General features: G+C 43.7%; 2 protein-coding genes and 1 long non-coding RNA gene across 6 annotated transcripts in view; 1 reads left to right on the forward strand and 2 right to left on the reverse strand.

The window, feature by feature from the left end:
- Nucleotides 1-436: 436 nt before the first annotated feature.
- LOC127350299 (phosphatase and actin regulator 1-like) overlaps nt 437-25976 on the forward strand; it is a 46380-nt gene continuing 20840 nt past the window's right edge. Inside the window, exon 1 of the mRNA XM_051376780.1 lies at nt 437-805. Coding sequence (XP_051232740.1) covers nt 694-805 — 112 coding nt within the window. The 5' untranslated portion in view covers nt 437-693. The remainder of the gene's footprint in view (nt 806-25976) is intronic.
- On the reverse strand, nt 6512-15792 carry LOC127350303 (uncharacterized). Its single transcript, XR_007880544.1, has 2 exons — nt 14733-15792; nt 6512-6801 (listed from the first exon to the last, which is right to left on the reverse strand). It is a non-coding gene; the product is annotated as an uncharacterized LOC127350303 (long non-coding RNA).
- LOC127350300 (uncharacterized) lies at nt 6512-25479 on the reverse strand. 4 transcript variants are annotated; one of them, XM_051376783.1, is made up of 2 exons: nt 24932-25479; nt 6512-9193 (listed from the first exon to the last, which is right to left on the reverse strand). In XM_051376783.1, the coding sequence occupies exon 2, from the start codon at nt 8799-8801 to the stop codon at nt 7086-7088; it is 1716 nt and encodes a 571-aa protein (XP_051232743.1). In that variant the 5' UTR covers nt 8802-9193; nt 24932-25479; the 3' UTR covers nt 6512-7085. The 4 variants fall into 4 exon arrangements, with proteins under 4 accessions (XP_051232743.1, XP_051232744.1, XP_051232742.1 ...); XM_051376784.1 differs by lacking the exon at nt 24932-25479 and adding an exon at nt 14450-14710 and having other exon boundaries at nt 6512-9189; XM_051376782.1 differs by lacking the exon at nt 24932-25479 and adding an exon at nt 14172-14710 and having other exon boundaries at nt 6512-9189.

A 25976-nucleotide genomic window follows, 5' to 3' on the forward strand; every position in this document is an offset into this window, starting at 1 on the left:
AGTATTCAACTTATAGGAGTGTGACAGAAACCTGAAGCCACCAGTGCACATACACAGAGGAAATTAACAACATTAGCAGTTTTAATGATGTAGACGATGGTTTTTTTTAAGGGTTTTAATGTGGAAATTATACTTTTATTTTCTGCAGAAACACACATTATTGTTCCAAGCAGACTATTTAATAGGCTACATGTCTGGAGGGGATCTTTAAATGTACAATCATATTAAAACTGAGGAAAAACAACAAAACCTAAACCTGTTTTAGCATTTTTTGCTTCATAAATGACATTTTAATCCACCTACCATAACTGTTGTCGATTCATTTTCTGTCAGTTGACATCATTTATTCACTGACTAATCATTTCAGCTCTTCCTATAAACCACACAGGAGAGTTGAGATGATGTGGAAGTGGTGTATTGCTTCTCATTGGCCAGTTCTTGTTCTTGGTGGAACTTGAGCAGGTGGAGCTGACTTACAGGAACAGAAGCTCATCAGACCCACCATCTCTCTCTCTCTCTCTCTCTCTCTCTCTCTCTCTCTCTCTCTCTCTCTCCTCCTACCCTCCATCACCATTACAATAGCCCCCCCCCTCCCACACTGTCTGCCCGGGCGGGTGCACGACTGGCTGCTGCGGCGCCGAATCTCTCGCAGTCCCGCCGGTCGCCAGTGGACGCTGCCCGGCTTGGCCGAACATGGCGGCGGCCCCGGAGGAGGAGGTAGACCGCAGACCGATCCGGAGGGTCCGGTCCAAGAGTGACACGCCTTACATCAACGAGGCGAGGATATCTTTGCACCTGGAGACAGGTAGGCAGCCAGCCAGCGACACGGATGCTCTCCGCTTCATGTCTGGGTGTATGTGCAGCCTCCACGGGGGGGAGGGGGGGTATTGTAGTGAACCAGGTTTTTTTCCGCTGTGAGGGAAGATTGCTTCATCGTTTAGTGACAGTTCCCACGCACCAGCATGACTTTGGGCTTTCATTGTGCAGCTCTGACGGGTGCCCATGGTGCTCAGCTGCACCTGGGTGGATGGTAACCACACAGTGACTCATGCACTGGGGATGCGAGCTGGGGAAGAATTTCCCACACAGAGGGCTTTTATTCCGACTGTGCATGCAGTACGCGGTGTGCACGGCTCGGCTATGTACGGGGAACCTAATTATCCCTATAGGACGATTGATTGCTGTTGCTCCAACCAGACTCCGCCTCGGTTTGTCGGCCGCAGTGAAATGCTGTGCGAACTTAGGCCGCCTCTGGCTCCTCATTTAAAATGCAGTCGTTAATATTGGATTTGGAGGAGATGGGTGAGGAATGGGTGCTCCGGCATGCGTGAGATCCTCTCCAAAATGCGTGTGTGTGTGTGTGTGTGTGTGTGTGTGTGTGTGTGTGTGCGCAAGGCAAGGATAGATAAGTTATTGTTTCCTTTGTTGCCATGGTCACGATGCTACGCTGTCACGAAGCCTGGATCATCTTGGTATGGCTTTACAGCTAGATCCGTGCTCATTTTATTTTAATTTTAAAATAAGATCTTTCTCCTATAAGGAACCCCCCCCCAGCGTCCCTGAGGAAGGCTGCTTTAATATCACATCAGTGCGGAGCTGTCCACTGCCCCCTCGGTGCTGAAAATGCCACCGAGCAGAATAGGCGAACAGAGCCCCTGAAGGATTTGCACGCATTTCTCTATTGGTGATCATCATTCACAGTACTTATATATATATATATATATATATATATATATATATATATATATATATATGTATGTATGTATGTATGTATGTATATAGGAGAGGGGGCTTTTTTTTTTAGCTCCAAATGAGCTTCATATTGTGTCAGACCCTCCCCCAGAATTGCCCGATGTGACAAATCCCAGTCACATGGTGTGTGTGTGTGTGTGTGTGTGTGTGTGTGTGTTAGCCTGGTTGTCTAGGCTAGAGTCAAGCCTATATTTTCCATTTCGGACAGATGCAGTCTATAGAAAGATTCCCCTGCCTGGTTATTGTTCTGCTTTGTCTTCATTTTCTCTTTTCCCACCTCCGTCCTGTTACCCATTGTAACCCTCAGCCAATAATTCATTAAGATTCAAAGGTCTGTTTTTTTTTCTTTTTGGCCCCCGAGCTGAGATGAGAAATGTATGTGAAAAACCATCCTTACATAAATCTTAATGAGATCAGGAATTACTCACATGCTTGCTCTGTGTTTTGCCCCCCCAACCCCTCCAACCTCTCTCTTTCAGCCTGGTTAGACCTTTATGACTCATGGTGTTCAGACCCACCTACTCATAATCTCTCTCAGCTGCCCTCTCTCCGGCCCTCAACAATCTTCCTCTCCATTTTGTTTTTTCTATTAAGCGCCTCCTCTTAGCGAGATTAGCCGAGCCTCCCCCCAATAAATTGAGTAACACTATTCTTTCTTGGAGCTTTGTGTGTCAGGCTTTCCATCAGGCATGGCTTGAATCTGAAGGAGGGAGGGGGGGAGGGAGGGTGCTGCTGTGTCTTGCTAACAGTGCTGCTCCTGGCTATTAGCTGAAAACAGAGTAGGCAGGCTGCAGCTGCATGAGGCTGGTGTGGCATCATCGAGAATCCAGCAGTCAGTGCCAGATCAGGGGAGGGACATTTGTCTCCACACCTCTCTCACTCTCTCTCTCTCTCTCTCTCTCTCTCTCTCTCTCTCTCTCTCTCTCTCTCTCTCTCTCTCTCTCTCCCTAGAACCATTCCTGTTTTATCTCCCTTCCTTTCTCTATCTCTTCCCAAACCAAAATTGCTTCGGCCTAATCTCATATTATTTTCTGTCACCACTGAAGCCATCTGCCCACCCACTCCCTTCGTTCCCATTTACCTCATGTTTGTGCTGTTGTTTTGCATAAATCCAGCCCACTCTCTGCTTTGAACGGGACAAATATCCACGCCACCTCACCTTCAGCGTGCATGTGTTGATATGCATCCTTATGCACGTGTGTGTGTGTGTGTTTTGGATTTAGTAAGCAAGAGTTTATTACTGAGGCTTCTGTCAGACTGCTCCTCACCCACGTTCACTACAGAACCAGGATGAGTTCTTTGCTGTCCACCATTGTTATCAGTGCAGAATCATCCCTCTGTTGTCCTCCATACCTTTACTGACCTCATCTATTTGCATTAGAGGCAATATAGGGAGAATGATTGGCAATTTTAAGACATAAAACATGAATATACTGGCTGAATCTAATATGCAGATAAACTGCTAAAAGTTGCATTTGTTTACATCTTGAATTTTATCTTCATATCTTCCCTAAATAGTGTACTTAACAGTTTTTCATACAACATCACATGTATATTCTTTATCTGCTTGTTCCACCACTTCATTGGAGCTATATTTTTATTATTTCATTGTAAAATTAGTTGATGGCGCTAAAGAACTTCAGACAGAGGAGGTCTTGGCGAACAAATGCGTCAACAAAGAATGTGACGTTTGGCAGATTGCTGTTTCCTACTTTCAACCATGGTCCTGATTGTTCCCCAATCCTAACCAAGTAGTTTTGTGCCTAACAGTAACCTTCCCGAACTTTAACCATGTCGTATTTGTGCCTTAGACTAACACACGTAACCATGGCAGGTCACAACACAGTCATATGAATAATTTCTGAGGCAGTGGTTTGTTAAGATTTTGGAACACACTGATAAGCCATCTTGCAGAAAAGGTGTCAGATCAGAGATCATTCTTTGAAGGCAACGATAAATGATCTAATTATTCATTCAGTTTGGAAGAGAATTTAAAGCTGCTGAATTTTAAAGCTATTTGTGGACACTACGGGGAAGATGAACTATGAAACAGTGACAGCTCTGATGTATTATGGCCTGGAGACATCGTAACGGCTAATGTGTTGGCAAACATTTTCCTGCTTACACATCCAGCAGAAACAGAGCAACTAAAGGAGTTATTGTGAGTTTGATGAATTTAAATTAAATAATTACTTTCCTTTTGGCTGTGGTTTCTGTGGTTTGTCTCCTGAGAAATACGTCTGACTCTTTAGCTGCTAGATGTTTCACTGTCTTCACCAGCTAGTCTCTAACAGTGTCTGTCCACTGTTTGATGCTGGGCAGGTAGTGTACACTGAGTTTGTCAGAGCCTGTTTGCTTAAAATAAGGTGGATGAGAGTGGACTGAAGCAAAGAGTAAATGAGCCGTAAAACCACAACAATGAGCAAAAAGAAGCTTGGGGCTCATGGTAGCTCACCTGGTAGAGAGCGCGCTCATGTAGGCTGAGGGCTTACACATCAGCCCGGGTTCGATTTTAAGCTGCGGCCCTTTGCTGCATGTTGTGTCTGTCAATCATTACCTGTCCTATCGAACACAGGCATAAAAAAACAACATATTTTTTAAATAGGCTGAAAAGCTCTGTAGAGCTCAGAGCTAGGTGAAAATAATCTGATAATATTTGCGCCAAGTTTGACGTCACCCATTAGTTTCTAGTACTGGTTTAAAGCCTCAAGTTTGGCATTATAGCCATCGCCATCTTGGCTTTCCTGGAGCCAATAGTGGGGTCAAACTGCGAGTTGAGCTCCTCTCATTGACTGCTCAGTTTCAACTTGTCTATAGCAGAAAACAATGGCAGCTCGCCTGGTCACACACATTCTCATACTACAGACAACCCATACACTAAAATATGTTTCAGATTTGAGGAGAGAAATAGTCAACGCAGTAACAGAAGTTTGACAGTTTGATCTGAGTTTGGTGCGTTGAGCTGGACGGACTCACTGGGAATGACCTGTCAATCACAAGGTATTAAGAGTATTGAGGAGATGAGACCATAAACTCATTAGAATTTTTACTGAGCTCATAAATCAACTGAGAAGTCGGATCATTGCCCTATAAGACACAATACTATCTGACCTCTTTTTTTTAGCCCATGGAGCTGCCCCCTGCTGGCCATTAGAAGGAATGCTTGTTTAAGACACTTCCACGTTGGCTTCACCCCGGAAACTCTGTCCACTAATTATATACTGTCAGTGTTTTGAACAATGATTGTTAAGTACAAGTTGCATTTGTTATTATGGACCTACCAGTCAGTCTACTGTGGTTTAGGTAATTAATAAGATACCTAAAATTTAAAACTTCTGCAATACTGCATCATTTTGATGTCATTCTTTATTTTTTTTATGCCAGTTTATTCTACCAGATTCAATCCAAAGCCTGTCTTTTGTTTTGTTTTCTCTGCTGTGTACCATCATCTAGAGCCAGTCCGGATCCCAGGCAGCACAGCTCTGCTCCAGCAATGTAAATCCAGGTCAGCTCGGTTAGAGCTTAGCCATCCTCACAAAGACCAAGGCGCAGGCATTACCATGCTGTCATTCAAACACGGGAGCTCTAATAAAGACCTGAATGAAAGACCGAGACAGAAAGGGCTTAAATGAGAGGAGGTGGAGGAGCAAGAAGAGTCTGAGGATGAGGACAGGATGGCAGGACGGAGGCTAGTAAATTGTGGCAACATAAAGATTGGCACAGTGAAAAAGAAACCGAGTTGGCTGTCGTCCATAGAATATGGTGGGAACGGTGCACCACCTCCCGCTATGTGAGCAATGCTCTTTGTCTCTCTCATGCACGTACATCAACTGAGCTATCTGCATACAGGCCTCGAGCAGCAGAATGGCAGAAGTACCTGGGCAGAATACAAAAGCACAGGAGGAAGTGCGAGAGCTTTAAATGCAGAGGAGTACTTCCTGCCTCCCACTAACCATACAAAACCACTCACTCTTCCTCCACTGGCACGTGGGTCCATCCATTCAGCCCAGACAAGCTAACCTTTGTGCTGAGAGAGAAAACCTGAGCCAGGGAAGGCTTTTGACTCGGCTGACAATCGGGATACTGGGAAGGTCTTTTAGCTGATGTGATGTCAGAGTACAGGAAGACATATCGACAAATACCATATCGCGATACTTTGTTTTGTGATGTATCGATTGTCAAATACACTGTATTGATCAAGATAGCAGTGTTGTGCATAAACTGAGGCCTGTGATGTTGGATGTAACAGGGACTGATTAATACAAATGCAGATCCCACTGTTCCGGTTGCATAGAAAAGGTTTTTATGTGTTCTTCATACTATGGCAGTTTGTCTTGCCGACAGTATCGTGATATATCGAAACGTAACCCCTGTATTGGGATGTGTATTGCCCTTTACTTTATTCTATTTTATCAAAGGAAACCTCAATGTAAAGTGTAAAAACGTAGTAGACGTGATAAGTAAGTAATCTTAGTATCTTGGGTTTATACCTTTACGTAAATCTCCTATAAAAGTGAGGTAAGTCAGGCGCTGAGAAAATACCTTTGAGGTTGTCGTCAGTTGACAGTGACTCAGCAGGAAGTGTGTCTTTGACCAATCTGCTGATTGGTCAAAGTCAGGTGACAGCTCCTTAAAAGTGAAACCTTTTTTTCTTCTTTAACTAGTTTGGTTTCAAGAAAGAGAAGCGTCTTGTGGTGGAAATTCAATTCAGCCCATTCATGTGAGATGCAAGAATTAAAAAAAAGTCAGTCAATCAGTCTTTTTCCCCGGGTGTAGCTCTGCGCAGAGCGAGCCTCTCAGCTTGACAGCATGAAAAGGTCTCTCTTCTCAGGGCTGCACCCTCATTTACTGAAGAAGCAAAAACAGGAGGTACAAAGTAGGTAACAGCTAGTCATGCTAACGAGCATCATGACCTTGTATTCATAGGAGATGCCTGGAGCCAGTCTCCACCGGGTTCAGCCTCTCCTCCCTCAATAACAGAGACATTGTAACCACAGGTTGACTGTTAGTCTTTATCGTGTGGGAAAATTACCAGGTGCTGAGAGCAACCTTGGAACAGATATACATTTTGCACACACAGTAGTTCATAAGCACGAGGTTACATATAGTGTATTATAGTGTATTAAGATTTTCCATTACACTCCCCCCTTTTGATCATACCATTGATCAATAAAAAATATGTACAAAATTTTCAACTGTGTGGTGTCAGTAACTGAAATTCACTCAGATTCAAACAGTTACCATTATCAGAGAAAATGAAAGCCATTGCTGTTTTTGTAAAGTCATAGGGACCTTGTATGATAGCGCAAGCAAGGGGGAACTCAACAAGTTATTTACACAGTATCTGAGGCTTCAGTGTCATCAGTATCATCAGTGTCATCTCCATAATCTGGAATAGGAAAAAGAGCGGGTGTGTTGGTGGGGAGATCCTCTTTTCCCGTGAGAGGGGAGTAAGCTAGGAGTTGGCGAGTTAGCATTGATGAGATTTGACGTCGTATGAGAGGAATAAGACAGGGGGTTAGAAGGATGAACAGGAGCAAGATAACCCCTGCCTTCAATAATAACCCTTTCCAGCTAGAGAACAACCACTGGAACCAATCTTCACCTAGGTTGTGATCCGCAATCATAGCCGCTTGCAAAGCAGTGATATTAGCTATACCTTCTGAAATAACATGACCATCAGCATCATTTTCAGGAACAAAAGTACAACAATATTCCCCCACCAGTGCACAAACTCCCCCCTGTGAGGCCGTAAGTTGATCTAACACCAGACAGTTCTGCATTGAGAGCAAACGCAATGACGTAAGTTCATCCTTTACGCCTTTCAGTGTGGACAGGGTGTAATTTAGAAATGTTTGCAACCGATAATCTACAGTCTCCAATCTCAGTGTGTTCTTTGCAGTACCGACCCATGGAAATAGAGCCATGGCTACCTTTTCACTGGTGCTCCAGTGTTTGAATTGTTGAGGCACATCAGTGCCCCAGATGGGGTCGTGGCGTGCGAAGGTCGGTGCGTTACGTCGTTGGCGCGGTCTGTCGTCAGAGTATGTGTAGATTACAATAGTATGATCTGATACTAATACTGGAGCGCAGACACCTGACCAGTGAGCCCTAAGATTCGCGTACACTGTGTTTCCACACAGCCACCAAGCCTGGGACACTGGGTACGTGCCATTGTCACCAGGTACATAGTTGAAAGGGATGCCGGTGCAATTGTAACCGCTGGGGCAGGACATGTTAATCAACTTAAATACGGCGCATCGTGAGTTATCTAAGTCATTACATAAGGGCTGTGTGCTGCTTGGGGAAGTAGGATATCTGTTAAATGCATACAGTTGGTCAGGGGGAATACACGGCTGGGAGCTGTTCCTAATGTTAGCGTTGCTACAGTTGTCATTTATCACTATGTCTGCCGCAATGAGTACTCTCAAGCAGTGGCGAGCTGGGATCAGTCCCACAGAGTGAGTGCCTGTTTGCGCTACACAAATAGGGTGGACTTGGCCATGAGCTGGAATTACCGGTAAGGTGAATTGGTCTGCAGAGCCGGGAAGACGGACAACTGAGTGGGGGCACGTGGTGGAGTTATAAACTGTACCATTACTTACCCAGTCGTGCACTACTCCCCTAGAGGCCAATTGGAGCCAGCAGTCGACATACGGTCCCTGTAAGGGGCGGACAGTGACCTTAGGGTGAGTGGACGCCACTGGCATCAGGGAACAAACATAGCAATTGCAATGATTCGCGGAGCGAGCAGTGTGATTAGCGTAGCGCCACCATAGATTATGCTGATAGAGGTGTTCTACCTTCGGTGGAGGGTTCAACCAAGGGTGTGACATTGTTTTTACCTGTCCTGCTGTCCTACATGTTCGTGTGCGGTTTGTGTGGTTTGCTGACGTGGTTGTGTTATGTCGTTCAGGTGTGTGTGTTTCAATGGTGAGCAAAATGGTTACCACAATTACCACAGAAATCAGCCCAAGGCAACAAAGTGTCCCTCTAAGGCCGCACAGCCCTGGCTGTCTGAAGGGGTGCCATGGTCTGGTGCGGTCCATGGCGTTGTCGTTGTCAGGTACTTCAATGTGTTGTCCCTATTGTAGAGTTGGTTGAGGGCAGTGTAACTGCGTACGTCACTTGTGACGCTCACTTAATCAGCCACCGCTAGTCGTGCTGGCCAATGTCAGTGACACCCTCGTCGTTGGTCTGTTGTGTCTGAGTGGTTGTGCTAGGGTCCGGTACCCTTCTGCAATGGCTGGCGTGGATCCAAGTGGCTCTTTCAGCAACCTTTATTGCTGTGTGGGTTGTGAGTAACACCTGAAATGGTCCCTGCCACCTTCCGGCTTGCCAGTTTTTTCTCCTGAAGTCTTTCACCACTACGTAGTCCCCTGGCTGCAGAGAGTGCAGTGGGAATGATGCCGGCCGTGGGAGTGTTGCTGTCACCCGCTGTCTTATGGAGGAGAGAGCAGAGGAGAGGTTAGTACAATATGTGATCATGTCATGCTCACACAGTGAGGTGGAAGGGGGTGGAGAGTTCGGAGGCTGTGTTCCAACATGGGGAGGCTCTGCAAACAATACTTCAAAAGGTGACAGATTTGTTCTGGCCCTCCTCCTCATTCTCATGTACATCAGCACCAGGAGCAGAGCTCTTGTCCACGAGAGACCTGTGTCTTCACAGCACTTAGCTTGTTTAGGGTTCCATTCTCTCTCTCTACAGCTCCGCCACTAGCAGGATGGTATGCGCAGTGTGTTCTAAGATCAAACCCCATGTAGCCACTGATTTGTTTAATAGCCTCATTTACAAAATGGGTGCCATTGTCGCTGGAGATTCTGCCCTGGATGCCCCATCTCGGGATTATCTCCGAGAGACTCGCCTTTGCCACCACGCTGGCGGTTTGTTTGGAGGCTGGAAAAGCCTCAACCCATTTTGACCACATGTCTACCATTACTAAACAATGTGACTTTCCCTCTGATGGGGTGAGCTCGATGAAATCCATCATTACGTGTTCAAAAGGTCTAGTGGGTGGTGCATGCGCTGCCTGGCCTGTGACAGCCACTGGTCGTCCCACATTATGTGTTGCACACACTATACATGCTTGACAATGTTTTTGAGCGTACAGTGAAAACCCCTTTGTAAACCAAAACTCGGTTATATCCTTCAGCATCCCCCCTTTTGACACATGGTCTTTACCGTGTGTCAATTTAGCATAGTGAGGAAAAAATTTCCTGGGGAGACAAGGCTTGTTATCAGGACCCAACCAAACGTCATTTTTGAAAACGGCCCCGCATGTTTTCCACAGTCGCTTCTCATCCGCTGTGGCAGAAGCCTGCATTGCTGTGAGAGAGGAAGGGAGGGCATTAGTGTGTGTGTAAGGAGGGTGTACAGGAATGTGAGAGTGAGTCTGAGGAAGTGGTAAAGAAGCCGCTGTCTTAGCAGCTGCATCTGCTCTGGCATTGCCTAGGGAGACAGTATCTTGCTGCCCTGTATGTGCTGCACAATTACATACTGCTACTCGTGTGGGTAGCATGATTGCAGAGAGCAGGTCACTGATCAGGTTGTGGTGTGCAATGTGTTTGCCTGATGACGTGAGAAATCTCCTGTGACGCCACAACGCCCCAAAATCATGTACCACCCCAAATGCATATCTGGAGTCAGTGTAGATGGTTACTGACTTCCCTTCTCCCAATTTGCAGGCCTCAGTGAGCGCTATGAGCTCCGCTGCCTGTGCTGAGAGGTGGCAAGGAAGAGGGCCTGAGCGCAGGATGGCACTGTCTGAAACAACAGAAAAAACCAACACAGTTATTGCCAGAAACAGGGTTCCTGGAGGCAGAACCATCAACATAGAGAACCAAGTCAGCATTCTGCAAAGGAACATCAGACAAATCAACACGTGGTGTGCATTGTATTTGTAATTCAGCCAGGCAGTCGTGTTCCTCCACTTCATGAGGGAGAGGAAGGAGTGTGGCTGGATTCAGAACTGTGCATCGTTTAACAGTAACATTCGGCATGTCCAATAACACAGTATGGTATCTTAACCAGCGGGCAGTGGATAAATGAGACGTTTTCTACTCGAGTAGGATGAGTGAAACCGCGTGAGGAACGAGCAAGGTGACGTCAGAATTGCCAACAATGTCTCTTGAGGCCATTAAAGCCTTTTCACACGCTGCCACGGCGCGCAGGCAGCGTGGAAAACCTGCTGCAACCGGGTCTAATTTGGCAGAAAAGTAAGCTATTGGTCGGAGTCGATCACCGTGAGGCTGCGTTAATACTGACGTCATACAACCTTCCCTCTCATCCACGGCCTGAGTGAACGGTTTCGCAGGATCGGGGAGACCCAATGTGGGTGCGCGCTGCAGCTCCTCTTTCAGTGTGAGAAACGCCTGGTATGCCTGTGGTGTCCAGGTCACGCGATCGCTCGAGGAGAGATTTTTCCCGTGGTACAATGCACCTAAGGGAGCTTCGAAAAGAGCAAAGTTAGGAATGAATGTACGGCAGTACGAGCATGTTCCCAGAAATGACATAACTTGTTTCTTTGTTACAGGTTTGGGTAGAGTTCTTATCGCTTCAATGCGTTTTGGAGACAGTGTTTTTCCTTTCCCTGAAATGTCATGGCCCAGAAATGTAACTGCCTGTTTCACATATTGCAGTTTACTCAGGCTGACCTTGTGACCTTCTGTGGCGAGGTGTCTGAGCAGTTTAAGTGTGTCTCTTTCGCACTGCTCTTGGGTTGGGGGAGCAATGAGCAAATCATCAACATACTGCAACAATGCAGTACCTGGGGTCAACACTAGGGGGTCAAGGCTGGCACTTAAAGCTTGGTTGTAGAGGGATGGTGACTCACAATAACCCTGACATAACCGAGTGAAGGTATAGGCTTTCCCTTCAAAGTTGAATGCAAACCAGAACTGACTGTCAGGGTGCACAGGAACACTGAACAAAGCATTAGACAAATCCACAACAGAAAACCACTTTGCCCCTGGAGGTATTTGTGCTAACAAGGTGTATGGATTTGGCACAATAGGTGCATGTGGTATCACAGCGTCATTCACAGCCTTCAGATCTTGCACAAAGCGCCACTCCGTAGGCTGACCCCTGTCCCTTATCTTTTTCACAGGGAAAATGGGGGTGCGTACGGGGGAGTCAGGGCAAGGAATGATAACACCAGCCTGCAAAAGAGAGTTGAATACAGGAGTTATGCCCTCAATTGCTTCCTTTTTTAGTGGATATTGTTGTTTGCATGGGCGGTAAGTGGATTTAGGTGTTATTTTCACCGGTGCACAGTTTTTTATTAACCCCACATCGTACTTTCCTTGCGCCCACAAGGTGTCAGGTAGTGACGCCAATGCGGGGACGCATCAGTTGGACAGGACACAAATGATTGAGAGCAGTGAGATCTGGGAACGCTCAACAAATAGACTGAGCGCAGGGCATTGGTTGTGCAATGAAATGGTTTTTTATAGATGTTAAAACAGGCAGAGTACATAACTGATGGGTCCGCAGTGGGGCCCCAATCCGATATGTTAGGGCATTTTTTAACAAACAGCCCCAGATCTTTCCATTCGTCTGTTGTGGCTTTGGAGAGCGAGATGTGAGGGCTGGAAGACTTAGCATGAAATTCCTTCATTTGCCTGTCAGTCAGCGACACGGACACTGCGCACCGTGTTTCTGACCAAAACAGGGTGGAGGTACACAAACATCATTTAAATCACGATAAAAATGTTTCTCAAAATCATGGTCTGGACCCTCGGAGACATAGGCTGTACAAAGTATGCTTCCAGCTCTCATAAAGTCAGCATGACGGGACACTAACTCTCTGGCTTGTCTGAGCAGGTCTGTGGCAAAGGGGTGTGGTATTCTCCACTGATACACATACAGAGGGGTTTTTGCACTGTGTTGGACCATGGAGAGTGCATGGTGTCTGCGCACCACTTTCAGACCTCCAAACTAATGTTCAACGTCAGCATGAGATCTCTGCCTAACACATTTATGGGGCAGTGTGGGGAAAGTAAAAACCCATGTTTTGTTGAGACTGTATCTCCATCAATTGTGTTTGAACAAATTTCCACTCATTTTCGCATTTGTGAGGTGTTTTTCTTGAATGACTGAATAAGTTGCCCCTGAATCCACTAAAAAATTCATATGCTTCCCATTTATAGCAACATTGTTTCGGGCATACGAAGGAAAGGTTCTGTATTGTATTTTACATATGTACCTGCTAGAGGTGTTTTTCGCATGCGCTGTTCTAAGTGAGCAATTGCCTGCTCTACTAGCTCTCTCTCTCTCTGTGTGTGTGTGTGTGTGTGTGTGTGTGTGTGTTTCACTTCCCTTTAAGGATGTGCAGGCAGGATCACAGCTCGTCTCCTCTCCCCGTGCCCCTCCATCCGCCTCTCAATCGGAGTAAGCCTTAGTTTTGTTTGTTCTGCCGTAGTTGTCTGGGTTATCCGGACAGTCCTTTGCCCAGTGTCCCTGTTGTCCACAGATAAAACATCCGGTGGAAAATGTTCCCCAATCTGAGCGTCCGCGTCCACGTCCGTGTCCGTGACCTCCCAGTCCTCTGCCACAGCCCCTGCCGCTTTAATTGCGGGTTGTAGTCCATTTAGGAACCAGTGGCGTAGGTGTGATGAGGAGAGAAACATTGTAGAGTCAGCTGGGCCTGTCAGGTCGCGCCCTCCCACTGCTCCTCTTTCAGTGTCCAGATTGGCGTGTGCTGGGGACTGTGGCGGTGCAGTCGGTGGCGTGGGTATGGGCTGGTTTGATGGATCTGGGTGTTGGTACGCCGGTGGTGGCTGCGGCGGAGGGTACGAGTGGAGGAGAGGACCTCTGTGACCTGAGAGGGAAGGATAAAGAGACCTCTTAGGTTTCACTTTGTCATATTTTCCATCATCTTTCACATTCATCTTAGTCATCTGACTTTGGAACTGTTTTCTTTCTCTGTGTTCCGCTTCTTCTTCCCACATTTTTAAACACTTTCTATGGCTATCCATCTCTTCCAAGTCCTTTGTTTTTACTTTCTTTTTCTTTCTCATATCTTCCTCTTTCTTTTCTAACTGCGACCTTATACCGTATTTCTTCGTCATTATGTCCACTATAGGCCCCTCTGGAGGAGGTTGTCCTTCTCTACTTCCCTTATTTCCCATTATTGAGTACTCTTTTTGTGCCCGGATCTCTTATCCGTCACTTAAACACAGACGTCTCTGTGAGTTGCGGTTTCTTATTTGGTTTCGGGGTTAAATTGCATTAAAACTTTCCCCGCGGTCTCCGACCACTGTGGTTTCTGTACCACTTTAAAGTCAGATACGGACGTGGACTATAGTGACATGTATGATTTTTCAAATACACAATCAAATGCCTTCTACACAACAAATGTTTTCTCTTTTTTCAGAGCTCAGAAAGTTCTAATATCGTCGTTAGAAATTTTACATCTCACCGGATCAGGCCGTTGATTCCTTTATCTGAACCCAATCGGTCCGTTGGATCTCTGCGGGGACGACCTGGTCTCCCCCGGCCAACGGTCCTCTCTTCTCTTCAAACTAAGGAGGTAGAGGTGGAATCTTTTTCCAGAAGGCAAGTCACCGTTGGCCCTAGGAGTCCAGGCGATCACCGAGAAATCCTGTTCGTGACGCCAAGTTTGTGGTGGAAATTCAATTCAGCCCATTCATGTGAGATGCAAGAATTAAAAAAAAGTCAGTCAGTCAGTCTTTTCACCCGGGTGTAGCTCTGCGCAGAGCGAGCCTCTCAGCTTGTCAGCATGAAAAGGTCTCTCTTCTCAGGGCTGCACCCTCATTTACTGAAGAAGCAAAAACAGGAGGTACAATGTAGATAATAGCCAGATATGCTAACAAACATCATGACCTTGTATTCATAGGAGAAGCCTGGAGCCAGTCTCCACCGGGTTCATCCTCTCCTCCCTCAATAACAGAGACATTGTAACCACGGGTTGACTGTTAGTCTTTATCGTGTGGGAGAATTACCAGGTGCTGAGGGCAACCTTGGAACAGCTAGACATTTTGCACACACAGTAGTTCATAAGCACGAGGTTACATATAGTGTATTATAGTGTATTTAGATTTTCCATTACAGTCTCAAATGTCGCCTCACAGGCAGAAGTATTTCCTGCACTGCAAAAATGAGATTTAATTACCTTGGGAGCTGATGGAATGATTCTGCAGTGCACAATTTATGTCTGCTGCCAAAAATAATTGCCAATGCAGACAGAATAATGTGCCCGTAACAAAGTGAGTTTCTTTGTCAAAGGGAATCCAACCGAATCTGACCCGTTGGCAGGCATTAAGGATAACTGTATAGAAATTGCCAATCTTCTCTTGTTTGTTTATGTAGGTCATATAGAGGCATCAGTATTACATTGAGACTGTTTCATAACCAGTTAAAAAACTCCTTGTGGTGCGTTTAATAATGTCAGTATGGCTGTGTAAAGATTGTGGACTTTTTGTACTCAACATTGAGCTGAGTACTCGGTAGGTGTCATTCGTTGTTGTAGATATTCTCATACTGGATTCAGACTTTTCATATTTACTCATTGAAAACTGCAGTGAGAGTTAATGGGCTTTATGCTCCATCCCTACTCTAGTGCAATCTTGGTGTTGTACTGCACTCAGTGGGTAGAAAGTGGTATTCCTCATTTTCTTTTACTCGCTTTCCCTCAACCTGCTTCAGCTCTCCGCCGTCTCTCAAAGTCTTTTCAAACCCCATAATACTAGCATACTATATGTCCTCAAGGTCTAACATATATACCTGTAAACATTTCCTTCCTCATAAAACATTATAACCCTGTCTTTGTTTACATCCATGTTCATTTGCTGGCGGTGCCTGCGTGACCTCGACAAAATGGGGACCCACTGGGAGAAAATAAGAGGAAAAAAAAGATGTTTTTCTAAGCACTCGATTTGTCTCAAAATGTTCCCAGAGGTTGTCTTACCACCCTTTGTTTTTTGTTTACATACATTCTCTCCTTTTTTTTTCTCTGCGCATTGCATTGTGGGAAAATCTCTACATAATTAGCACACTCAAAATTCAAAGCCCCTCCTTGAACAAGCATTAAGTATAGAAGTGGGACACAGTTTCAGTGTATTTGTGTCCTCTTTAGACAGCGTGTGTGTAGGATTGACATATAAACGAGTGGTGGAGATGGCATTAACCACAGCTGAGTGTTTATAGGCTGAGACAGCTGTCAATCAAGGGAGCACACATCCAAATGTGTGAATTTAGAAGCCTTAATATCTTTTTAAATTAAAAAAATATTTAGAAATTGTTGCATATGAAATTAGTTAACCAAAGACTAGTTAATGTCAGTAAACATTTGGGGAAGGAGCTCAAATAATAAACAAATTTTGCATTTTTATGTATATTTGACCTCATTGTTTGACCAACTTTGATATATTTAGGTTGTATTTTTATTTGTATATACACAATTAATAAGAATACTCTTTAAAATTGACTGTTGCCTTACATTTACTATCCTACTGACGTTTACTGTGCAATTATAAATGAATTTCTGGCCTCATTATGATGTGCCTCTAACTCAAAATTTAAAAGATCCTTTAAAAATGGTCTGTTTTTATGCACAAAAAGGATATTAATTTTTATTTATATTATATATATTTTAACACATTCTGTATCCTCCCAAATTCAGGTCAGTCCCCATTTATGTTGTTTTTGTGCCGCATTGCATTCAGTAATGTCATTTCTGGGTCTTAATCCCTTATTGGCTGCCTACAATGTCGTATTCCTTGTTTTGTAACCTGCCTGTGAGCCTCTCTTTGATATTTGTCCCCCCCTGTGGTTGCTTTAAGTGTGCCCCCTTGTGGTTCATCCCTGGGCACTTCAGCTTTGGGGGGAAGCTGCAGGATTCGTCCTCAGGCGCCAAAGAAATACACAACCAAACCACAAAATGCAGCCAGAGATGCAAGACACATCACCAGTAGCTGCTGTTTCTTTTTTTTTTTTTTAGCAGTCTTACAGTTTTTTCTGTGCCCATTTTAAGTATGCTGCCTGTATTGGTGAAGGCCACCTATCAAAATAGATGAGCTGCATACAGGAGACAGAGAGAGGGAGAAGAGAGGGGTGACTCATATCCCTGTGATATGCCAAGTCTCACATTCACACTTTTACAGGGATACACACACACACACACACACACACACACACACTCACACACACACACACACACACACACACACACACACACACACACACACACACACACACACACACACACAAGCTCCTAGAGGCTCTGCTGTTCTGTCACTTTGTATTAATTCAGCACATAGCGGGTCCAGTCAGAGGGAGGATGGAGGGAGGAGGGAGTGGGGGGGTGGTTGAACAGTGAATGGCAGAGAGAGAGAGAGAGAGAGAGAGAGAGAGAGAGAGAGAGCTCAAGCAACTATAGGAAGAAGAGAAAACATTGAACTTTGTTTTGCCTTTGAACTCGCAGACTTTCTTTTGTCCTTCCTCAACCCGTCAGACATTGTTTTACACTGTTCCCATGTGTTTGCTGCTGTGTTGATGCCAACACATGTCTAGACAGATGGAGAAAAGAAAAAGGGACTAAAGGAGACCAAAACAAGGCACAGAAGCTCATGTTGTCTTCAGAAAATGCAGTTTTTTCCACATTTAAGGGCTGCAGCTTCATACTGATACCATGGTTTACCATAAATTGGCGGTTATTAGACTATGTACATTATAGAGTTCTACTATTACTGTTATTTTAAAAAAAGAAAAAAAAAAGAAATTATAATTAAGCATTTGTTTTCATAAGCGCCATTGTAACTGATGATGATAATAGTTGTGTAATACTGTATACTGTGAAACTATGAGACTGTTATTGTACCATGAAAATCTCACACCGTTACTATCCCTTCAGTCAGTTTTATTCATATTTACCAAAATCTGTAATTTGATCAGATATAGATAAAGAAAAACTAGGGATCCATCTTTCCATGGCTCTCTCGCCTTGGGATATGAAGTTGTTTCCAGTTTCTTAGCATACAGTTCATCAATAATTCAAAATAATCTGAACCTATAAATGGATAACAAATGTTGAATCTCCTTTTTTTTGTATAAAATAGCAAAGTCCTATCAATTTCTACTTAGCAAAATAACCTAAACTGGGAATAAAACATGGTTTATTGGAGAGGAGTTGTGTGACTTGTTTGTTTTTTAATGGACTTATTCATTATTATTATTATTGTTATTATAATTGTTGACAAACACCATGAAAAGACCAAAACCACCAGCGTGTTAGTCCGTTTGTCAAAACAAATTTTTGGATTACATTTCAAAAAGACACGTTCTCTAGATGTTACAGTCTAGACAGCTTTGGGTCAAATTTCCCTCATCTTTCATTTCAACATGAAAACAATTAGAGGTTGTTATATTGATACGATTCATACGGTTTGTTGATAATCAGGCCTTGAAAAGCATTTAATTTAGTTCCCTGAAAAAAGGCCCTAAAGAGTTTTAAAAAGTTAAAAATTGAGTTTATAAAGGTTTTGAACATTTTTCTCTCCTGCCCTAGATGGTAACATGAGTTATAACTTTTTTGTGTACGTGGTTTGAGATGTTCTACAAATATAAACTGCAAGTGAGAGACTGGTAGTGTGAACTGTAACTGCACCAGCAGCAATAGCACTGTTACCTGCTGCTAGCCTCAGTAGCTTGGAAGCTTGCTGACTCATAATGGGCAAAAACTTTAATGAAATAAAATAGATTCATTGGTTAATCCACCCTTCTTGTTTCTGCCACTTATCTGGGTTCATGTTACTTCATGATTATATTACTAGGAACTATACAGCTGTTGAGTGCTGACAGAAATGTGATGTAAATGTCAATAAGTTCATGTACTTAATAAAAAATAATTGTAGGTCTTATTGTCCCTACTGGTTTCCCATAATTCTTCGACCGGTATGACACCATAAAAGGTATTAAATTGCAGTCATTGAGGTGTTAAAAAGGTCATAAAAAGTCATAAATTTAACGCTGCAGGAACCCTGATAATAATGACATATTGGCCACACTGACAGTATATCAGGGTGTTTGTACGTCCCTGTAACGCTCCTATCCTGGAGCGATGATGATAATTTTGTGGATTTAGTGTAGTTCACCCACTGGAAGCCAGAGGAAGCCACCTCTCATTGACCCGCCTCACTTTCTGTCTGACTGCTGAGGAGCGGTGCTGTGCAGTCTGGTAGTTAGCTGTGCGGCTAATTATCTCCAAAACACGTCATGTTTAGCCTCTTCCATCCACTCTGCTGCTCCCAACTCAAAACAATTAACTTCTGTCACCCAGGCACACCAAGAGCTTTGTGTCTGACAAGGCGATTCCTCTGCAGCCAGTCCAGCGTCGTAATCAGAGACGTAGGTGGGTGGACAGATGAACTGGTGGGAAAATGGAGGTTAAAGTAGAGGAGTGATGAAGATTAAATGGCAGTCGGTTTTAGACTCCAAACAGCCGGTCTCCACCTCTCTGTCTCACTTTAATTTTGCGCACTAAATCTCTGTCAGGATCACAGTCGCAGTTCGTGGGCCTAAATTAGCAGCAGCGACATCAAAGGCCGGAGGATGATTAATATTTTTTTGCCTGATGGAGATAGAAGCCCAGATGGGATGAGTAGGTGATCTGTGGGGTAATGGATAGTCATCGGAAATAGACAAGAGGGTCAGTGGAGAAGAGGGAAGGTTATGTGGTTGTCGAGTGTGACATTAATCATGTAGACAGTAATGACTGTGAGTTTTATCTCTTAGCACACGAGGTTTCTCGGCATGAGGACAGTTTGGGTTTTATTTGCTTGAGAAAACAGTGGAAGTGAATAGAATTTTATATTTAAAGCATCGACAAATTAGCTCAGCAGCTCGCTCTTCTTCCTCTGTTCCATTCCTCTCCTATCGCTGCCTGAACCCGCCGTGTCTTCCCCCCCAGAGTCAGAGTCCTGGTTGGAGCCGCTGGAAATCAGCTGGCCTCCGTTGATCTCGGAGGCTGTGAGCCCACTTTAGTTGCGCGCTCCTTGGCAGTATTCCCCGCTGGATCCCCCACTCCCATGCAAGTAGTGTTTACTGGAAGTCCTTCGAGCTCCCAGTCCGGTTACAGACAGCTAATAGGACTGCTAACTAGATAGTACAGTTAGCATAGCAACAGTGCACCGGTAAGAGACTCCCTTACATGAGAAAAGCTCCGTGCTACTTCCCAGCAGTGTTTCGTTTTTCCCCCAGGATAGCGAAGTCATGACCCGCCCTACTCTGACTCTGACAAAGCATCTAACCTGAGACAGGCCACACAGCAGTGATAGCAACCATATAAGCTTTGTAGGCTTGTTAGAATATAATATATATACAGTATAAATCTATTTTTAACACATTTTTTGGATGGTACCCTGTATCTGCAAATACTCATTTCAAAAGTTCAGGTATCGGAATCGGTTTTGGGAAGGAAAAATTGTCGGTCTGCTGCCTGTTGTTGAGCTTTTTTACCTAAACTGCTGCCCGCTGTGGCTAGAAACTAGTTTAATGTTAGTGAACCATAATAGCAAAGTGGCAGGCTGAAAAACCGAAACAATGAGCTGAAAGATGCTAAAAACCTTTTGCCGAAACTGCAGTCTGGTAATAACTCCCAGTAGGTTTTCAAAATATGAGTAAGTGTGCCGATAATCTCAACACCTCAGCACATTAAACATAACAAGCAGCAGTGAGTCACTGTGATGAAGTGATCCATTAAAGAACAGTGGGGATATTTTTCTCCACACTTTCTAAACACTCTTTCTAGGAGTGGAGCAACCGTGCATCAGTAGCTACATGTGTTTGTTAAAGTCTACAGCATTTGGCTTAAAGGCATGGTTTAAAAGCAAACCCGACCTGTAAACAGTGGGCCAGCATCAGTCGGGGTGACAACAACGGTGCTATTATTGATCGTGGCATTTTCATTTGGCAGTCAGCTGTAGAGACCCAGACACATGACCCCTGGACGCTGATCAATAGTCAGTTTAGGGAGGAAACTGTATTTATATAGCACTTCTCAAAACACTAGTTAACATAAAGTGATTTAGAGGACGAAGAAAATTGCAAAGAGGGGGATAAAAGAGACAAAAGACCATGTGTTAAACTAACAGAATTAAGTGCAACTCACATAATAAAAGGTATAAAAAAAAGTTGAAACTTTAGTTTTCAGCTTAAAGTCGCCCTCCACTCAGAAATCAGTTTTCTTTTTGTTCCCACAGGGTGAAGTTTGAATGATGTCTGTGCAGAGTTTGACACTAGAAGGATGTTTTCACATTCATCTGCTGAAAGTGGAAAGTTTCTCTGAGCTCATTGAAAATCTGATTTATTAAGGGGGCGGGGCCTACGAGCATGATTTGTGACATCACAAATAGAAAACCCTGCTGCCAATCCTCGCGTCCCTCCGCTGGTTGCCTGTGAGTTTTAGAATTGATTTTAAGATTTTATTGCTAGTTTTTAAAGCCTTGAATAGTCTGGCTTCTGCATCTGTGATTTACTAACCTCCTATGGGCCTAATCGCTGCTTGAGATCCTCTGGCAGGGGTCTACAAAGAGACCAGGCTTTTGCTGTCCGGGCCCAGTGATCTCAGGCAGGCAAACTCCTCTTCTAAATCTCTTCTAAAGACTCACTGTTATCGTTTGGCTCTTTGTTTTTTTAAACTCAAGGAAATTAATATTCATAGATTCTGGAGGTTTTAATGAGGTACAAGGACCAGATGTCTTATTGGGATTTTAATGTGGAAATTATACTCTATTTTAGTATTTTGAGTAAAAAAAACAAACATATCAGATACACATTATTGTTCCAATTGTATATATATATATATATATTCCTATATATTGTATATAATTTGACTGACTAGTTTTCCAGTCAAGGAAACACCTGGAAACAATCTCTGTTGTGCTGGAAATGTTATATTTAGCCCCTCACTCAGATCGCCTACACAAACCTAAAGTATTACCAGACTTAAAGCGGACTTAGAGGAATCTTTTCAGTGTCATGTTTCAGTGGAAGCTCAGTGGAAATGCTGTGGATGGTCAAATCTACATGCATACAACTTATTAATGATGAAATGTACATTTGTTGTTGTTGTTGACATGCATAGTGATGTTATTTGTATGTGCAACAAACATTTTCACTTTAACTTTCACTTGTAAAAATCGACTGTGAGAGCAGCCAATCATGCGAGCTAATGCAGAGTATCCGATAAACGCTGACCACCTACGGGGGCTAATTATATAACCTTCTGTGAGCAAGTGCTGTCCTGTATTGACAAGACAACTTGTGGAAAATGTCCTGGAAAATGTCCTGGAAAGGTCCTGGAAAATGATTTGATAAAAAAAAAAAACCAGCAGGCCGAGGACAGAAACCCAGATAGCGAGGGTCCTCTGCATCCTGCGTCGTCAGGAATCTCGTTAGAGTTGTCGGGCAGACTCAGCACCATGGAGATGTGAATCACAGCTCAGGCAGGTCAAGGCGAGATTGATTCAGGCAGGAGAGGCAGATGTGGATCTCCATCACGGTACAAAGGCACAGAGATGAGGAGCTCTACAGGCTGTGTGGGGTTTGTGTCGGTGTACTTTGTAGCCAACCGATTTTCATTTTTGAAATGAGAAAATCAAATTTTTACGACAAAATGGGTTGTTTTTGTTTCTAGAACACAAAATAATATGTTTTTCATTTTCCATTTTTATTTTTTAAAATGGGAAAACAGGTAATTGTAATCTGTTTTTTATTGTAAAAAAACTGAAAACGTTTGTTTTTTTGTTTTTTTTCTGATTTTATTTTCAACCAAAATAGCAAATATGTTATTTTTTTATTTTGAACCCCCCCAAAAACTGAACACTGCTTTTTCCCCCTGTTTTTATTGGGGGTTTTTTAAACCAAAAAACAAACAAACAAAAACTGGTTGTTTTTTCCTTTTTCCATTTTCATCTTCAAAACAAAAATCTGTTGGCTGCATTGTACACTGACTGGTTTGCTGTGTGCTGATGTGATCGAGCCTGATCTGAACTCTTTATCGTGGGCAGTTCATGAGTGGTGCATGCTTAGACTGCTGGCAGCGTGAAATAGATGCTGCTGGACAGGACGGTTTGTGGTGAGACACATGTAAAGAGCACAGTGTCTCACAAATATAGACAATAATCTGACAGCTGTACACACCACAGGCTGTCTCACAAAGGACACGCTGCCATCTCTGATGTGACAACAAGCACACCTGTGGTCTAAGTAGGTGCTACACAGGCTCTCGTGTGTGTGTGTGTGTGTGTGTGTGTGTGTGTGTGTGTGTGTGTGTGTGTGTGTGTGTGGTGGTGTGTTTCAGAGCTTGCTGTATAGCTCTGACTTGTCACACACATTGAGGCATGAAGTCCATTACTGTCAGCAGCACACTGAGCTGTAACCTGCCAAACCTTTGTGCCCCCACCGAGCCCCTCGTCTGTGCCGGGTACAGTGAGCCTTTTCTGAGGGCTGAAATGACACCCACACACACCCCCCACACACACACACACTGCAGTTCTATTTCTTGTGGTTGTTTTAATGCGGTTTTGAGATTCAGATCACAAGGCAGCATATTGAATGAAATGAGATTTTGTTCTCGGGGTATGAGGAGGCAAAGAAATACGATAAAGTAAAATAAACATATCTTGATCTAATTAGACTGCACTGTGAGCATTTTTATTTTAAATAAGGTTGTGTTTACGAAATTGTGGTGTATTGATTTCCTCACAGACTAAGTCCGACGTTACCTCATTGAGTTCTGCTCTGAGTGCAGCTCCAGCATGTAAATGAATCACATTGTGTGCTACTTCTAAACAAACTCTGAGTCATTATTAATTCAAAGACATACAGTTTATGACATGTTATCGCTTCATGAGGCACATTAAGGAATTACCGCAGCGTGCTATCACACTGTGAGCCTTCTCTGGTTTTTATTGTGTCTGAATGTCATTCTTAGGCCTATATGTAAAGCACATTGAATTACCTCTGTGTTTGAAATGTGCTGTATAAATAAAGCTGCCTTGCCTTGTCTTTTATGTGTAAAAAAATAGTAAATAAACCCACAGTACTGATGCTCTGAGTTGCAATTAGGGCGTTGACTGATGGCAGGGTTGGTGGTTGAGCCCCGCCTTGTCCTGTCCACATGTGACATGTGGAAGAAACTGAAACCCAAATTATGATGGTTGAATAAACTACCGTCACTGTGTGAATGTGTGAGTGTGACTGTGCTATTTAAATGCAGTACTAAATGCAAGGTACTCAGTTATGGACTACTTTATACATTTAAGAAAAACATGTTGCAGTTTTTATAATAACTCTTTTGACAGTTATAGTCATTAGTTACTTTGCTGATTAAAGGACCAGTGTGTACGGTGCAACCAACTGAATACCGTTCGCATCAACCAAGTGTGTAGGAGAAACTACGGTGGCTGTGAAACTTGATAAAAACATGACAGGTGCTACCAAGAGCCAGTGTTTGGTTTGTCTGTTCTGGGTTACTGTAGAAACATGGCTCTGTGGATACAAACGGTTCATTCTTAGGTAACAAAAACACAACAATTCTTATTTTCATGTGGTGATACACTAATGAAAACATACCGATGAATATTATATTCTATTTCTGCCAATAGATCCTCCTGAATGTTGACCTTTCCAGTGGTTTTAAACATAATGTTTGCTCATCGTGAGGAGCACTACTTGTTGTATGATGTCAAGTCAAGTCCGAATAGCTGAAAATAGCCATCCAGGTTATCTCAACTTGAGCTTGTAGATTTCAAATGTATAACAGATACAGTTCATATGTATGTTTTCATTATTGTATAATCACCTGACAGTAAGAATTACTGTGTTTTGGTTACCGTAGAATGATTTCTTATCTACAGGTGTCTTCTGTCTTCTGTCTTCTGTGAAGGACATGAACCATCATGTTTCTACAGTAGCCCAGAACAGGCAAACCAAACACTGAGTTTCACAGCCACCATAGTTTCTCCTGAACACTTCACAACCCGTTTACATTCCCAGGTTGTAAAATACAGACGCCAGTGGTCCTATACACTGGACCTTTAATGGCAATCCATCCAGTGGTTGTTTAGATTTTTCAGTGGACTGACCGACTAACAAATAATGTACAACTGACGCTAAAGAAGAAGTAGAAACACAATATCATCGGAGAAATGTGCTTACCTAAGATATCTTCCTGTAAGTTAAGCGTGGACCAATCGATGCTCTCCTGTGTCACTTCTTTACAGTATGTAATGGGAATCATACCTGCAGTCGCAGCAGCCTGGCTCGCAGTCACAGGAGACAAACTGCAGGTCTGGTAGGTGTGTAAGAGAGCGAGGCTATGGATTTATTGACTCACAGCAGCAGTGCTTTAATCTCACATCTCCTTCTCATTAGAGAGAACAACACCTGTCAAAGAGAGGTTGATATCCAGCCCCCAGAACACGACCCAACGAAACCTGTGTGCTACTTGAGATAAGGAGCAAAGGTTGTCCGCCTCACTTGGTGCTTGTTTGCTCATCAATTTCAACTCTACTGTGAGATGAACTGTCTCCTTCATAAAGCAATTGTAAGCAAATCTCCTACTGGAGGCCCAATACTTTATTAAAAGGAGGAGGACTCGCTCCAGACACGAGGCGTGTTCACAGAACTGTTCCCTTTTCATCTTGTGATACACATCCTCGTACTCTGAATCTGAAAGCCTTCATGACTCATCGTCTGCAGCAAGGAAGACGCAGCGTACGCTTTGGATTTTTAGTGTTACATAAAAGACGTGAACATAAACACACATGTACATGAGTGATAGGATGACAAAAACAGCCTCGGACGATTGGCTTTGTGTGCCTGTGCAGCTCAGTGTTGTGTGAGGGAGGTAACGTGCAGACGCTGACTCCTCCTAACCAGTCTGCACCCTGCAGCTCAGAGTCTGTCACTGTTTTGAGACAGAGACAAATTAATTTCATCAGCATTGCTTGTGTGTGAGCTCCACCTGGTGGCGGGGGTTTGTAACGACAAGCTGTGACCCTTCATTGGCCCCTGCAGAAAACAGAGTGTCTCTCACAAGCAGGTTTTTTTTAAAGACTTTCCAAATTTGACTCCCTTTTATCTCTCAACAATGTTGGCGCTGTACTCTTGCCTTTTTTCTTTTTTTTTTTTTTTTTTTTACTTTTGTAGTGTTTTAAATTTAGCAGACAACAAGAGATGCAGTAAAAACGTTACAGACACT

Source organism: Dicentrarchus labrax, unplaced genomic scaffold (assembly GCF_905237075.1).
Source record: "Dicentrarchus labrax unplaced genomic scaffold, dlabrax2021, whole genome shotgun sequence".
Classification (NCBI taxonomy): Eukaryota; Metazoa; Chordata; class Actinopteri; family Moronidae; genus Dicentrarchus; species Dicentrarchus labrax.

Excerpts from the sequence above, each read along its gene's own strand:
- LOC127350300 (XM_051376783.1), bottom strand. The coding sequence starts at position 8,801 with ATGGACCGCACCAGACCATGGCACCCCTTCAGACAGCCAGGGCTGTGC.